Source organism: Gobio gobio (genome assembly GCF_949357685.1).
Source record: "Gobio gobio genome assembly, chromosome: 21".
In the NCBI taxonomy this organism is placed as follows: domain Eukaryota; kingdom Metazoa; phylum Chordata; class Actinopteri; order Cypriniformes; family Gobionidae; genus Gobio; species Gobio gobio.
The window spans coordinates 26,818,995-26,835,030 of record NC_137117.1 but is presented as its reverse complement, the minus strand read 5'-3'; the positions used below and the strand labels follow the sequence as shown (position 1 = coordinate 26,835,030).

General features: G+C 36.2%; 1 protein-coding gene across 5 annotated transcripts in view; it reads left to right on the top strand.

Moving 5' to 3' along the window:
- Nucleotides 1-16,036, top strand: part of kcnab2b (potassium voltage-gated channel subfamily A regulatory beta subunit 2b) — a 71,700-nt gene that overhangs the window by 47,688 nt on the left and 7,976 nt on the right. For 3 of the 5 annotated variants that reach the window (XM_079803071.1, XM_079803067.1, XM_079803069.1), the window contains 11 exons: nt 3,605-3,648; nt 3,804-3,841; nt 4,236-4,315; nt 6,352-6,396; nt 7,675-7,719; nt 8,719-8,762; nt 9,014-9,100; nt 11,825-11,869; nt 13,616-13,701; nt 14,720-14,840; nt 14,952-15,046. In XM_079803071.1, the coding sequence (XP_079659197.1) occupies nt 3,605-3,648; nt 3,804-3,841; nt 4,236-4,315; nt 6,352-6,396; nt 7,675-7,719; nt 8,719-8,762; nt 9,014-9,100; nt 11,825-11,869; nt 13,616-13,701; nt 14,720-14,840; nt 14,952-15,046 (730 nt within the window). The remainder of the gene's footprint in view (nt 1-3,604; nt 3,649-3,803; nt 3,842-4,235; nt 4,316-6,351; nt 6,397-7,674; nt 7,720-8,718; nt 8,763-9,013; nt 9,101-11,824; nt 11,870-13,615; nt 13,702-14,719; nt 14,841-14,951; nt 15,047-16,036) is intronic. The other 2 variants (XM_079803068.1, XM_079803070.1) reach the window with 1 other exon arrangement.

Here is a 16,036-nt window from a genome sequence, read left to right as displayed (position 1 = left end):
AATATAATTAAGGGGGAAGGTTTGTGAGGGAGAAGTTTTTAGTTGGTACACTTTTAAGGAAACCCCAGGTAGTGAATCAATGAGAGAGTATTTCTATTTAAAGTTAATTGCTTTTCCAGAAGAGCTCAATATTGGTGCTCAAACATAGGTGTTCTATGGGGTTCAGGTCTGAGCTTTGTGCAGACCAGTCAAGTTCTTCCACACCAGACTACATTTTAAATGCTTGTCCATGTGCTTGATTTTAGAAGTTCATGTTTGGTATATCGTGACCTTTGAGGCTGTAACGTATACTTTGTTTTTGTATTTTATCAATTCCAGTTTTCCCATAGGTACCACATTACGTAGAGCAGTAGACCAAACATATGTTTGACCAATGGAGGACATAAATGTTTTTTAATGTAAAAAAAGTGTTGGACAATCGATTAATCGCGATTAATCGCATCCGAAATAAAAGTTTGTCTTTACATAATATATGTGTGTGTACTGTATGTATATATAAATACACACTCCTTCATGTATATATTTAAGAAATATTTCCATGTATATGTATTTAAATAATCTATCTTATATATAAATATTTTATATATAAATATAATATATTTTTCTTAAATATATACATGCATGTGTATTTTTATATACATACTAATTATACACAGTACACATATGCCCGGCATCATTGCTCAAAATGTTGCCCCATTTATCATCACCTTAAGAAAAACATTAGCAAGATTTATTTATTTATTGTTTTATGGTGTATAAATCTACGGTTTGGTTCTATTGATTAGCAAAGAGATCCCCAAAATGGGGTTCATGAACTCCTTGCAGGTCAAAGGAGTTCGGCTGTGAAGTCTGTGAATCTCTGCATTAGCACAATATTCATTTGAGTTCTTAGGCAATTTTTGGTGCTCCAGACCACTTGAATACTATTAACCACTAAAGGGGAACATTCTCTCCAATAAGTATGTTCTATTTGCTGCGTTCTATAATTAAAGAGGGCTAAAGATGTGCTTGACTGTCTCTCTGTTCTCTGGTTGCATCTGTCTAGCACCAGCGCATGCTAGTGTTAAAGCATTGTTCAGCACTTACAGCACTATAGTACCAGAGAGGTGCCTGTGCCTTGTTAGATGGAAAGACCAATTATTAGCAATTATTGCAGGGCTTTGTGCATCAGTTTGAGCCCCATCAACAGATGGCCAGTTCACCTTCACAGGCTGGTCAATGGATCTCCCTTCCTGTAACTCTATCTCCATCAAAGCAGTTAAAAATTCATTACAGGTTTTCAGGACCTCCATGCTCACTGATAATTTGATTTGAGTAGATAAGTTTCCAGCTGATGTTCTGTTCAAAGCCACTTAGAGGTGACATTGATGACAGCCTGTTTACAGGAAATGGATACACTGTACATGCATCTACTAAATGGTTGTTAATTCATAATAATTAGTTGTAAAACTATTATAAACTAATTTCTGTAAATGTGTAAGGTTTTGTTGGCATTGGTTGATTTCTTGGCCTATTTTAGGAGTTACTCTACTGCTACGCTCATAAAAACTAGTCCATAAATCTGTTATGCAGTTCATCTCAGATGCACTGAAAAAATGGGAAAACAAATTTGTTTCTCTTCTAAACTCGATTTCTTTACATTCAATAGATGTAATTCTCTAAAATATGCAAGTACTGATTGGTTTACATAACTGAAACTGTACTTCCCAGGTTAATAATCAGAATTTGATCATGTTTGATGTCCAATTATGTGGATGGGTACATAAGTTTTTGCTGCTTTACTTAAAGGGATAGCATTATAATGGCCAAAAAAGTGCATCCATCCATTATAAAAGTAATCCACACGGCTCTGGGGGGTTAATAAAGGCCTTCTGAAGTAAATCGGGTTTTGTAAGAAAAATATCCATATTCAACACATAAAGTAAAAAATCTAGCTGCCGGCGGACCACCTTCCGTATTCAACTTACGAAAAAAGCGTAACTGGTGCGACGATGACGATGACGTAGCGTACGCGTTTTGAACTGCAAAAGACGTTACACTTTCTTCGTAATTTGAATATGAAAGGCAGTCTGGTGGAAGCTAAATATTTTTCTTTATAAAGTTTTAAATATGGATATTTTTCTTACACAAACCCATTTATTCTCTTCAGAAGGCCTTTATTAACCCCCCGGATAAACCTTTTTGGGCTTCAAATTTTGGGCTGCCATTCACTGCCATTATAATGCTTGGATTAGCCAGGACCTTTTTTAATGTAACTCTGATTATATTCGTCTGAAAGAAGAATGTCATATACACCTAGGATGGCTTGAGGGTGAGTAAATTATGGGATAATTTGAATTTTTGGATGAACTATCCCTTTAAGGAGCAGATTTAGCATTTAGCATGCTAATATATGCTATTGCACAAAATGCACACTATGCTGAGTTCACAGCATGTCGTAATTACCTTAGTTACAAGATGACAACCTGCGACTCAGAATTTTGATAGTGGCAACACTATCAATGACGAAATTAATCTGCAGGGGTCATGTGGTAGAAGTCGGAGCTCTCAGAGTTTACAAGTTGTAATTATGAGTTCTACAAGGATGTGAACGCTTTTTACTAGTCCGAAGTCCAACATGGCATGAATGCATCTACAGTGTATTAGCTAGCTAGTAATCTCTTATAATTCAGTAATTTTACCAAAATATATGTAAAATTTAATGCAAAAATCACTTTGAGAATACTTAATTTGGTCACTACTTGATGTTGAAGTTCTGTGTGTGGTAAAAACACGGTTAATAACTTGCCTGGACGATATACAGTTGGAATGTCTTTCAAGGTTAAATTCAAAATAGATTTTTCTGGGAAATGATGTACCTTTTCATAAGATGTGCTGTCGTCATCTAAAAGACTTTTAAATGTGTATTATTATTATTATTATTATTATTATTATTATTATTATTATTATTATTATTATTATTTAGAAACCATAAAAAGGTAAAGGATCTTTTATGGTTTCTAAATAATAATAATAATAATAATAATAATAAAACATTTAAAAACCTTTTAGATGAGGACAAAGAAACGTCTTTATTTTATGCCAGTCATAATTTGCTTCTCATCCTTCAAATAAGAATCAAAAGCTCACTGAATAGCTGTAATTATGAATACAGTCTGTGTCCTTGACTGTGTGGTCTTATAGTAATTGCTCAGCACAGTAACCTTGGCTCTTTGCAAACTCAAAGAATATCGAACAAAAGACCCTCTGGTCTTCTGATTGGTTCATCTGGCTGAAAGTAGAGTAGTGCTGTATCCAGGCTGGATTTCATTCTTACTCTCGGCATGTGAGTGGGAGTTACAAATAAAGACTGCTATATATGCAGCCTTTGGCCCATGTTACACATAATGAAAATATATTGAGTTCAGATTTATTCATAACTGTGCTGCTGACCACAGGGCACACATACTGTAGGCCTTTTCATCCTTAGACCATGAAGAAATGCTTGCTGAAGTACATTCATTTATGTATCACATTGAAACATGCCATCATTGATTTACGTTTATCATCATGATTTTTTTACCTTGTGATCCAAAATATTTGATGGGTTTCTTTCTGTTTTTAGGAACCTTGGGAAATCTGGATTGCGGGTATCATGTCTAGGGCTGGGTGAGTGAAACATGCTAGGCTATAGTGTACTATCACAGTTTGCCTCTTGTAAACATTAGATATTTAAACTAGTTTAGGATTACCTGAGCAGCACTGTTACTGTATATAATACTGCATGTGTCAGCTCTGAAAGTACCTGTACATTCTCTCTTCAGGCACCTGGGTGACATTTGGTGGACAAATCACAGATGAGGTTTGTTTAAATCATTAAAAAAAATTGAATGATTACGTTTTTATTCACAAATGACTGGATAATAGCATTTAGCATGATAGCACTTTTTCAGATCTATCTGTCTGTATTAAGTACAATTTTTATACATTTGTGTTATGTTTTATGTTAGGTGTATAAAGTCTAAAGCCACTGTCATATCATCCAGCGAAGCATAAAAAAGTGCTTTGTCCAGAGCCACAAAGAGCAGCCCTCCAGAATGCTTCAAGTGTAGCTTTAATCAACATGTACTGTACAGTAACTAAATAGCAGCAGTAGTTCTGCTAAAGACAACATAAAGCTATAATTCCCTTTTAGCTGTCCATTTTCTCTCTGTGATCTCTTCCTACTCTCTCTCTCTCTCTCTCTCTCCTCTCAGATTGCTGAGCAGCTGATGACTCTGGCATACGAGAACGGGATCAATCTGTTTGACACAGCTGAGGTGTATGCGGCAGGGAAGTGAGTTACTTACTGATTTCCCATCATTCATTGCTGCGCTCTTCAAAGATAGGGATTTATGCTCATATATGGGGAGATTAGTAAAGTATTATGTCTAATTTTAGCAGTATTATAATGTTTAGGACTGTATAGACCTACTTCTCACAAATCAGATGGGTCTAACATGTTTTTCAGGAAACCCAATCACTGTTTGATGTTGAGAAGGGAAAAAAAAGAGATATCTTTTGTCTTGTTTTTTTTTTTGTTGCTCTGGCAACACGGTAAATGCGACTAAGTGAGGGTGTAACCAAAATGTAAAATTATAAGAAATCTTTTTTAAGAAACCCATATTAATCAACCTGTACTAAATACTTAAGAAGGATGTAAGAAAGTGACTTCCTAAATATCTATGCTTCTCAGAGACAGGAAGTTCACATCAATTTGATGTGATGTGAATATATATAAAGTTAATAACATTAAACATCGGAAAGATTTTGACTTGCTAATATACACTGATCAGGCATAATATTATGGCCACTGACAGGTGAAGTGAAGTGAATTACACTGATTATCTCTTCATCAATACACCTGTTAGTGGGTGGGATATATTAGGCATTAAGTGAACATTTTGTCCTCAAAGTTGATGTGTTAGAAGCAGGAACATGGGCAAGCGTAAGGATTTGAGTGAGTTTGACAAGGGCCAAATTGTGGTGGCTAGATGACTGGGTCAGAGCATCTCCAAAACTGCAGCTCTTGTGGTGTGTTCCCGGTCTGCAGTGTCATATCTATGAAAAGTGGTCCAAGGAAGGAACAGTGGTGGACCAATCGTCCAAGGCTCATTGATGCACGTTGGGAGCGAAGGCTGGCCCGTGGGGTCCGATCAAACAGACGAGCTATTGTAGCTCAAATTGCTCAAGAAGTTAATGCTGGTTCTGATAAAAAGGTGTCAGAATACACAGTGCGACGGGTCAGGGCTGTTTTGGCAGCAAAAGGGGGACCAACACAATATTAGATCATAATGTTAGGCCTGACCGGTGTATATTACACTAACATTTACACTTACATAACTGCTTTAGTGTACACTTTAGGTATCTATGTTTAAGACAACCTAGTAAAATAAATTAGTGGATGGTCAGCAGATTTCACTTGTGCAAGAAGAGAAAAAAATGGAAAGGTGAATAGCCAAAACCTGCTAGCTTGCAGTAAATTTAGCAGTGGCGTCTTTATTTTCTGCAATGCCGTGGAAATATAACGTCAGGGAATTGCTGATAAAGTTCAGAGGAAATAGTCTGACTCAGTGGAAATCCACTCAACGATACAAAATGGCACTTTAATGAAGCAGACTTTGCGAGCGTTAAAGGACATAACCTTATATATGTCGTCTAGGTGTGTGTGTGTGTGCGGGCGGGCCGTTTGTCATATTTTCCATCCGTGTTTCATGCCATGTCAAGCTGGCCATGAGGTTGTGGCTCAGCGCGTTGATAGTTCATGCAGAATAATCAAGAGAGCATTGTAAACCCGTTGGAACAAACAAACGTCCTTATTACTCACACATACACATAAACTCGCTGGCTTTCTATGGATTTACTCATCTAGACTACTAGATAAATGCTGTATAAAAGGAAGACTAGTTTGTGAGTTTGTCTAAGGAAATCTGCTGCCCTTTTGAGTCCATGTTACAGTAGCGCTTCATTTGTTACAAGCTGTCACAAGAACTCACATTCTCCAATAGGGATGATGAAGCCTGATGGGAGAACCATTCATGAAGAACACATTGGTCCTGAGGGCAGAAATGTAACATCTGTCATTAGACTCTCTCCCTCCCTTCCACTCTTTCCTTTCCAAAAAAAGAAACATGAAGCATTTTTCCTCTTTACTCTGGGAGCTCCTTTCATATTGCTGTAAAGTGAATGCTTCATTAGCTTATTTCTCCAGAAGCTGAGAACAGGGAATCCCCAGTGTAGAGGATGCTTTTGCTCACCGGCTGTGATGTAAGTGAGGAGGAGAAGGTTTAGGCCAAAATATTAGTATGATAATTGCTTCTCACTTTCTTACAGGGCTGAAATGGTTCTCGGGAGTGTCATCAAGAAGAAAGGATGGAGGTAAACATATCGATTTGCTGTTTTTAAGGGTTCAAAACATTCTCAAACTGTCACTTGATGTGATCTGCCATGTGTGCTGTTTTCTCCTCAGACTGTCAGAGTAACTGCTGACATCCTCTCAATGGGAAGACGCTTGCTTATACCTTGCAGCTCCTGTTAGTTTGTGAATGACTAATGTGGAATTTGCACTTAAGGGGACATCAGCTTTTATTCATCCTACCATTCCCTGTATGCGAGCACTGAGGCGAAAAAGAAATGCTTCCCCCTAGGGAAAGATGTCTAATTTTGGACACAACTTTCTGCCCTTTTTAGAAACATAGCATGACTGCACATTCAAGTATCTGAATATTTTAGCGTGAATATTCTTCTACAAATGCCCCTTATTAAGATCATCTTCTGCAGAGAATTTACATGTTTTTTTGTTGTTGTTGAATTTACAATTTATGTACTTTTTTAAAAGAATAAGATACAGTATAATATAATATAATATAATATTAGTGCTGTCAAATCGATTTATTGCAAATGATCGCATCTAACATAAAAGTTTTTGTTTACATATGTGTGTGTGTGTGTGGGGGGGGGTATTTATACCAATATTATTATATTTATATATCTATATATATCTCTGTGTATATATATTTATACATATATATTATGTATACTGTATGTGTGTGCGCATGTCTATGTATAATATATACTGTATACGTATACACACACACATACAAATATTTATGTATAAATATATACACACACACATATATAGATATATAAATATAATAATATCGGTATAAATACACACACACATACACACATATATGTAAACAAAAACTTTTATGTTAGATGCGATCATTCGCAATAAATCAAATTTTTTATCTAATATTAGTGCTGTCAATTAGAAAGTTTGTTAGATGCAATTAATTGCGATTAATCTATTTGACAGCACTAACTATAATATAATAAGCAGTATATTTTGGAATTAATTTAATTATAATAATAACAACAATAACAACTACAATAAGAAAAAATAATTGTACAATTGAATATTTTTTTATGTGTTGAATGCTCTAGTTCTTATATATACTGTAATTATTTTTTTAAGTTCAAATATAATGGTTTCTGGTCTTTTCATGCATCTTTTCATACAGGACTACAGTGTAACTACAGTGTCATTTCCTGATGCCTAAACTGACACTGTTGTTTACCCATCAATCACGGTGATGTCTGGCCCGTCCTTGTCATTGTTTCGCTTTCAACCACTTTGTCTCCTGTCTTTCATAGACGTTCCAGTTTGGTAATCACCACCAAGATATACTGGGGTGGAAAGTAAGTGCTGTGCTTACTGTATGTCTGTGTGTGTGTGTGTGTGTGTGTGTGTGTGTGTGTGTGTGTGTGTGTGTGTGTGTGTGTGTGTGTGTGTGTGTGTGTGTGTGTGTGTGTGTGTGTGTGTGTGTGTGTGTCAGAAAGAGGTTAATGATGATTCATACCTTCCCCCGACTGTGAGAGCAACAGGGTAAGCAGGTTAATGATAGTCTCTTTCATACGAGTGCGAGTGAAGCTGTGTGTGGGGTATAGTAAGGGAAGTCCTGCAGGCGCTCACTGGAGAATGAACCAGGTCGAAGCCCCCCTCTGAGCTGTGCTCTTTCACTCAGGGCAAATTAAAGGCCAAAGCCGAGCACTGATGTGAGGTCACCATCAAACATTAATGGGTTTAAATTGCCACTGTGCTCGCATTTTGATGTAATTAATCTCACAAACAGAATCAGTGGCCATATTAAATCTGACCTTTAGTAAATTTACCTGAGGAAGATCTTTGTTTATTATGTGCACCATTGCACATCGGCATTGCAGTCAATAATAACAAAGGGGCGGGATTAAGCAGACTAAATGATTGCAGAAGTCTGGCATGCGTCACCTGTGAGAAGTCTTGTTTCACTGAAAAATGAAAATTACAAGGTAATACGTGTTTTTTGTTGTTGTTGTTTTTTTCAAGTAAACATCTGCACGGATGAATCGTTTACAATAAGTTCATTGACAAGAAAAAATATAGGGTGTATTTATATGTTTACAGTTTATGTCAAGTTTAGGCTTACAATCGTGTTATTCATATATATCAGGATTTCCCTATGATTTTAGGGATAGCATATGGGTAGGGTAGGGTTAGGTTAGGGGTAAGGATATGGTTAAGACTAAAGTTTCGGACAGGAATGTTGTTCCAGGATTAACAAAATATGTTGATCCAGGAACATGTCGTACTTGGCAAAATCATGGTGACCATATCCACTGGATGTACTTAAATATGTAGCATTCTTGTATGTTTTTCAGAGCAGAAACAGAAAGAGGATTGTCCAGAAAACACATAATAGAGGGTAAGTCGTATTAGAAATTATTGCATCTTATATCCTGAGTTCAAATCGTTTTGGGGCCGAAATTTGGTCAAATAATGCCATGTGTTAGTTAACCCCTTAAAGTTCTTAATTCCTTAATCATTTGCACAGTACTACTAAATTAAAGCTGCACTGTATAATTTGTGTGCCAGTAGCATCACCCAACGGAAAGATAGTTTAAGATCAAAACACATTTCAGCTTTAAACAGTACTTTTGTTTTTCTGACCTTCAGGACTAAGGGCATCACTGGAGAGACTTCAGTTAGAGTATGTGGACGTAGTGTTTGCTAACAGACCCGACCCCAACACGCCAATGGAAGGTAGGTGTGCTTGATGAGTTTTTGCATTTCTGGCTACCAGCACTGGAATGGCTCACTTAACTGCTTTGCACTGAAGCATGGGACTATATCAGAACAGTCGCACAGCTCTCAACTAAAAAAAAAAAGAGATCAAACACATTGAGACCAATGGCAATTTATTTTGGATTTTGGTCTAATCGTCCCATTTAATTTTGAAATAAACTACAATGTCACACAGAATAAATGATTGTCTATCTTAGAACATTAAGCAGAGAATGAAGCATGTTGTGTGCTGTCAACAAGGGCCGGATCTATGCTGAGCCCACCCAAACTTCTGCCTTGCCCATCCAATCAGAATTTAGGCACAGATACTGTTAATCAGTTTTTTTATGATTTGTGCATTGAATTAAAACAATATTGGGGGGCTGTATGTTGAGAAGTTTGATGAATGCTCCAGCCAATAATAATAACAATAATTATAATAATTAATAAATAAATAAAAATGACACCAGAAAATGGCAGTCTTTTTTTTCATTAGCTGAAAGTAATGGCACGGTGTGTTATACACTCAAGGCGGCTTCAGTCTGTTGCAGAAAAAGCAGAGGCTGACAATCACGAGCGAAAACGGGCAGAAATATTTGCGTGCTATCAAGTTCATCTTCATGAATATGCAACTTCATATTTACTTGACTGATTGATATTTATCTTCATTTTTACTGGCTGATTTTAAAGTGTCATTGGGCCGCCACTAAAATGGGTCATACCATTGCGATTACCTGGGCAGTTGAAATATGCTAAAAACCTTGCTCATTTGATAATAGAGGGAACAAGAACATTATGTAAGTGTATAGTTCAGTCAGGGTTGTAACCACCAATAATTAGAAATGACCACATTTAATCTCTTTTTATCCTTTAATTATTTCATTTATTTAAATAAAAAAACTAGAACCATGTTCAAGACGTTGGCTTCGCCCGAAGTCGCATACTCTCGAGTAGGTTCTGATTTTCAAGTAATTGCTTCATGATTGCTAACAAAGTATGTTCTATATAATATGAAATATGATTGCGTGTAGTATGAATGTAATCCGGACGCACTACATTCGCCATGTTGTCATTAACATGTGACCTACGTACCAGTGTCAGTTATGTTGCTTCACTTCCATTCACAAATCCTCATCCGTGGCCTCATAGGATAGTAAAGTGTCCATCATATGCATGGAAGAAGTAGGTCATCCGAGTACTTTTTGCCTACTCTTTTATGAGTACTGTGAATTCAGACATACTTCTTTTGTCACATACTGTTTTTTACCTACTACATAGTAGGAATGTATGCGATTTCAGATGCAGCCATGGTTACAGCCTTGAGTTCAGTTGAAACATTGCCCCTTGGCTTGCTGCGTATGGTGTTAAACTGAATGTACAAGGCAAACTTAATAACAACACTGAAATAAGAATGCAACACTGAAAACAGAACGCTGTTTATCTATCTATCTATCTATCTATCTATCTATCTATCTATCTATCTATCTATCTATCTATCTATCTATCTATCTATCTATCTATCTATCTATCTATCTATCTATCTATCTATCTATCTATCTATCTATCTATCTATCTATCTACCTACCTACCTACCTACCTACCTACCTACCTACCTACCTACCTACCTACCTACCTACCTACTACCTACTACCTACCTACTACCTACCTACCTACCTACCTACCTACCTACATACCTACCTAGAAAAAAGCCCCCTCATCTGCTTCCACCCTTCCATAGCTGCCAAGAATCGGGCCTGGCTATCAAAAGGATTCAAGTTTGCATCACAGCAGTTGCATCCATTATGCAGTTAATGGTTGAGCAAAGTTGTACTTTAGTCAAGTAAGAGTGCATGGTCTTGCTTTTGAGAGTTTTACAAAAGCATTAAATGGACTAGTACATCTCCATCTCATCGCAGTAGATCTTTCATAATAGAAAGGGCTATATGGCTAAACAACCTAAGCGGCATGACTTAAAAGATCTTAGGTTGCTTAAATAGCATATTCACAGCACTATAGCATGGCGATTCTATCAGTCTGTAAATGACCAGTATGAATTTGTCACCTCATTTCCTTGAAGTCCTGATTGGCTGTTAATTCTCTTCTCATAAAAATGGCGGGGTATTAAAAATACATGTTAAGCTCAGTCAACATCATTTTTGGCATAATTTTCATTCAAAAAGGGCAAAAATCTGGGTTGAAGTGAGACGCATACAAAGGAAGGTAAAATGGAAGGTTAAAATACTCCCCAAAATTATGATTAAAACAACTCGATACACACGTTTTAAGAGAGAAACTTATCCAAGTGCTCTTATAAAATCATGAGCTTTAAATCCTGCAATTTCATTTCCATTGTAACCTCCTCATTGTAACAACCTCCATTTAACCTCCAACACCGTACAAATGCTGTTAATTGAGCTGAACTTAATACTGTGACTATGCCATGCTGTACAGCTGTGATGGGTATGTGGGTAGAATGATCGGTGACAGAGACTGAGCCTGATGCTTCTGAGGTCATGGTCATGTAGACATGAATGCTCGTGCTTGTGCACACACCTCGTGACTTCAAGAGTGGTCCCATAACGCTGGGATTTGCAGTATCCCCTCTGGTCCAGTTCTGCTTTTTTCCTTCAGAGATTTCATTCCATTTGCTGCTTGGTGAACCTCTTTTCACAGTTTTTTGTTTGTTTGTTTGTTTATCACCAGGAGATCCATTTAACACTTCAAAATCAAGAACATTCATCATAGAAGGTACATGGTACCCTCAGTGAGAGTTTTGACCTCCTGTCTCCAAAAGCATTTTATGGCTTTGATTTGTGATAGTTTGCCCTCTTTTCCTGGTGTGAGAAACCTGACCGTTTCCATAAAATGCTGAAGAATTTCCAGAATTTCCTATAAAAACCTGGTATGCCGTAGAATGATTGATTTCTTTGACTCTCCTGTCCATCTTGCAAGTGAAATTTGGAGAAGGTCATTGCATCTTACTGACCCGTGGTTTTTTATTTATTTATTGAAACCTTTTTGTTGAATGTTTACCATGCATTTTCATTCCATTTTAAAATCTTCTCCATTATTAATTTTGATTAGAAATGCACTTATGATGGTGCTAAGCGGATCATTTTTTGGGCTTCGCTTGTTTTGTTTTTTCAGTCAGGTCAGACATAAATACAATCAGACATAAATAACCTGCTTCTGCTTATACTATGCTCTAGCATAATGTTCAGATTTTCCAATTAAAAATATTTTTTGCAAGATGATTGCCTGCAGTGTCCTCAGCTTCCCTGCATGTGAATATGTTTTACTGCAAGTAGCTGCTCTCTTTTTTGCATGTGTTTGTCTTTGTTTGTCTAATAATTGTTAATGGTGATGTTATTCACAAATCTTGAAAAAGATAAAACCCAATTGAAACCGTATGAATACATAGTTAGTCAAGTTTGTTAGTACAGATTGGAAATTTGATTTACGAGAGGTTTGTGAATGCCGTCTTTACCTGCCTGCAGTGTTTGCTTTTTACTTAATAAATAATAGTAATAAATAATTAGCATGACTTACCATAATCATAAAATGACCTATTTGATTGTTTTATTATTTTATTTATTAAAATTTCTGTTAATATGTGGAAATTTCCTGTGGAAAAGCACAATAAAAATGGGAATAGAAACACTTTACATATACTGTACTGTCATCTAATGTGGGTCTGTTTTCAAAATATAACTGGTCATAAATTTACACTGCTTTGAAAAAAAATTATATACATTTTTTTTTAAAGAAACTGTATAGACTCACAAAATTGATTTTTAAACAGGCAATTTTGGGGGAATCCTTGAAAATGTTTATTTGCACATTTTTGCACATTTGCACATTTCTCAAGGTTCTAAGTTTGGAGAATGGATACTATTATATTGGCTACTTTTATGTAAATTAATGTTTGGCTGGAACTACTTCAATGTTCAATGTAATGACCCACAGTGTGGCACTTCCATAGTACTTGGCAGCTTGATTTCATACAGTTTTTTATCCATTTTTTCTGGTTCCTTTCTCATAATAGGATATGTTTATGCAGCAATAAATAATAATATGACATGTAGTAGATTGTAGGCTGGACCGTGGAAAATTGCTCCTCTGCTAAATGTCAATGAAATGCAGCCTTGTGGAGATGTCATGCAGTCCGGAGTCGTACCTGATTTATTTTCCACCCACTAAGAAACTCTTTGAGTAGAGTTACTATAACATGCATAACCTTCAGGTCTTTTTTTAATGCCCTGTCACTTTGTATAAAGTAAATATGATAAATGGCCTTTGTTGCTCTTAGCTTTTCTCAGAATCTACTTCTGCTCCACTTCCATTACTTTACCGTTATTTCCGTCCTTGTTTTTTAATAGCTAGGTGTATTGCAGTCGTCTTACTCTCTCATCCCGGCCGCATCTGATTTTGTTCCTCGGCCCCTCAAGGTCTGAGTGTTGTCCCGACTCTGATTGTTAATATTTTGTTTGGCAGAGACGGTTCGAGCAATGACCCATGTGATTAACCAGGGAATGGCCATGTATTGGGGTACTTCCCGCTGGAGCTCCATGGAGATTATGGTGGGTTTGAAAACAGTGAATTGTTTCTTGCATTAAAAATAAAGCACGTTCCGTTTTCATAAAAATACATATAAAAAAAGTATTCATGTTGTTTTAGCATTTCATTTGCTGACGTTAAAGTGTATTTTAGATAAGTATTATGTTGGCGAGGGTTCGTCGTGCTTTAAAGCTACACTGTGTGATATTTTCCCCCATCTAGCGGTGAAAAGGTATATGACCATCCAGTGAATATTAGTTTCTGTTCCTCTCAATTCCGATTTCGTTTTAACTCCTACGGTGTCCGATTTAGTCCAAGATTAACATGGCTTCCAGTTCGACCTCGTCCACATTCGGCACGGTGCCATCGAGTGTTAAAACGCGAAAGGCGAAGCTTGAATTTACGGGTATGTCCCTCTTTGGCTAATGTACTTTCAAGATGGAGGGGCAACATGGCGACTGGCAGTCGAACCCCTCACCCATATGTATTTTCAATGGCATATTATAAACTTACGAGAATACTTTATTACTTGAAAGAAGTAAATATACATTAATGAGCAAATATATTTTTAAAAGAACTAAGTGTTTTTAGCTAAGAATAAACTAAAAAAGTTACACAGTGTAGCTTTAATTGAAAAATTCGGTTACACTTTATTTTAAGGTGTCATTGTTGCAGTGTAATTATATATTTAAGTACAGAGTAACATACTTACTATTGGTTTAGTGTAGGATTAGGGTTTGGTTGAGGATTAGTTATTGTAAGCATAATTTACTGTTATTACTATGGTAAGTACATGTAACATACAGTATGTAACAAGGACACTTGTTCGACCACTATGTACAAACTTAATTACAAACTTAAATTCTGCTTTCATAATGACAAAAGACAGTCATTGTTTTAGTTTTTTTTAATTTTGCTCTCTCGTGTTCAGCCAATGCATTAAAACAAATTGGTGTAGGATTTACTTTTGAAACAATTTTTACTCAGAAATTGCTCAAATAAATTTCTGTTATGAATCTGTGTGTATTATTGTATTTTCAGGAGGCATACTCGGTGGCGAGACAGTTTAACCTGATCCCGCCTGTCTGTGAGCAGGCTGAATATCACATGTTCCAGAGAGAGAAGGTGGAAGTACAGCTGCCTGAACTCTTTCATAAGATAGGTGTGTGTGTGTGTGTGTGTGTGTGTGTTTTCTCTGGAGAAATGTAATTTTAACACAGTTGCTGTAACGGTGGCTGGTTCATAGTACTATGTCACAATGGTGTTTGAGCAGGTGTGGGTGCCATGACGTGGTCTCCGCTGGCCTGTGGGATCATCTCAGGGAAGTATGACAGCGGTGTGCCTTCTCATTCCAGAGCCTCTCTCAAGGTATTCCTCGGCTATGAGTTACAACCTCTCAGCACTCCTCTTGGTCTGTCCTGACTGTTGTCGGTGGTGGTCTTCATTGGTGGCTGTGTGTGTGTTTTAAATGTGAAGACCTTGCTTGAGTTTTTGTTTATTTCTACACTTTATGGAATTGTGAAATGCTCCAATTCATCTGCCAGACATGCATGTAGATGAATGTACAAACACTTCTGTGTTGTTCTCTTGTGTTTGCTGTGATTTAGTGCCTTTCCTTATATATCTTCACACATACATAGCCATTGAGTGCTTTTGATTTCTGAAAAATGTCATTTACTCTACATTGCATTGTATAGATAAGCATACCTACAGATATGAGTAGATTTACATGATGTACACTTGAAAATTAGTAAATATACATAATTACCATGATAATACATGATTAACATGATTAGAAATAATTGTGGAAACTATTTGAAGTTGCAAAATGAATACAAAAAATAATAATCAAAAAACTGTAAAATCCATATTTATATGTATGTATTTCATTGAAAGGTATTCACAAATACAAAAATAACATGCATATTTTTGAGGCAGTTAAATTAAATATTTTACACTTTTGTACTTGAGGATCATTTTGAAAAGTCAAGGATTCTCCCCAAAATTGTAATTATGCTACTATTTATACATGTCATTCCAAAACCATAGAGCTTGAAGCTTGGAGCTTCAAGGCCGTGGTCACTATTTTATGGAAAAATCTACACTACTATTCAAAAGTTATTAAGATTTTATATATACTGCAAGAATGCATTATATTGATCAAACATACAGTAAAGTCATTTATAATGCTACAGAATATGTGGGAAAATATTTCAAAATATTGTTCTTTTCAACTTTCTATTCTTTAAAAAATAAGCAGCACAACTGTTTCTAACATTGATAATAATACGAATTGTTTCTTAAGCAGGATTATTATATTAGAATGATTTCTGAAGGATCATGTGACTGAAGACTGGA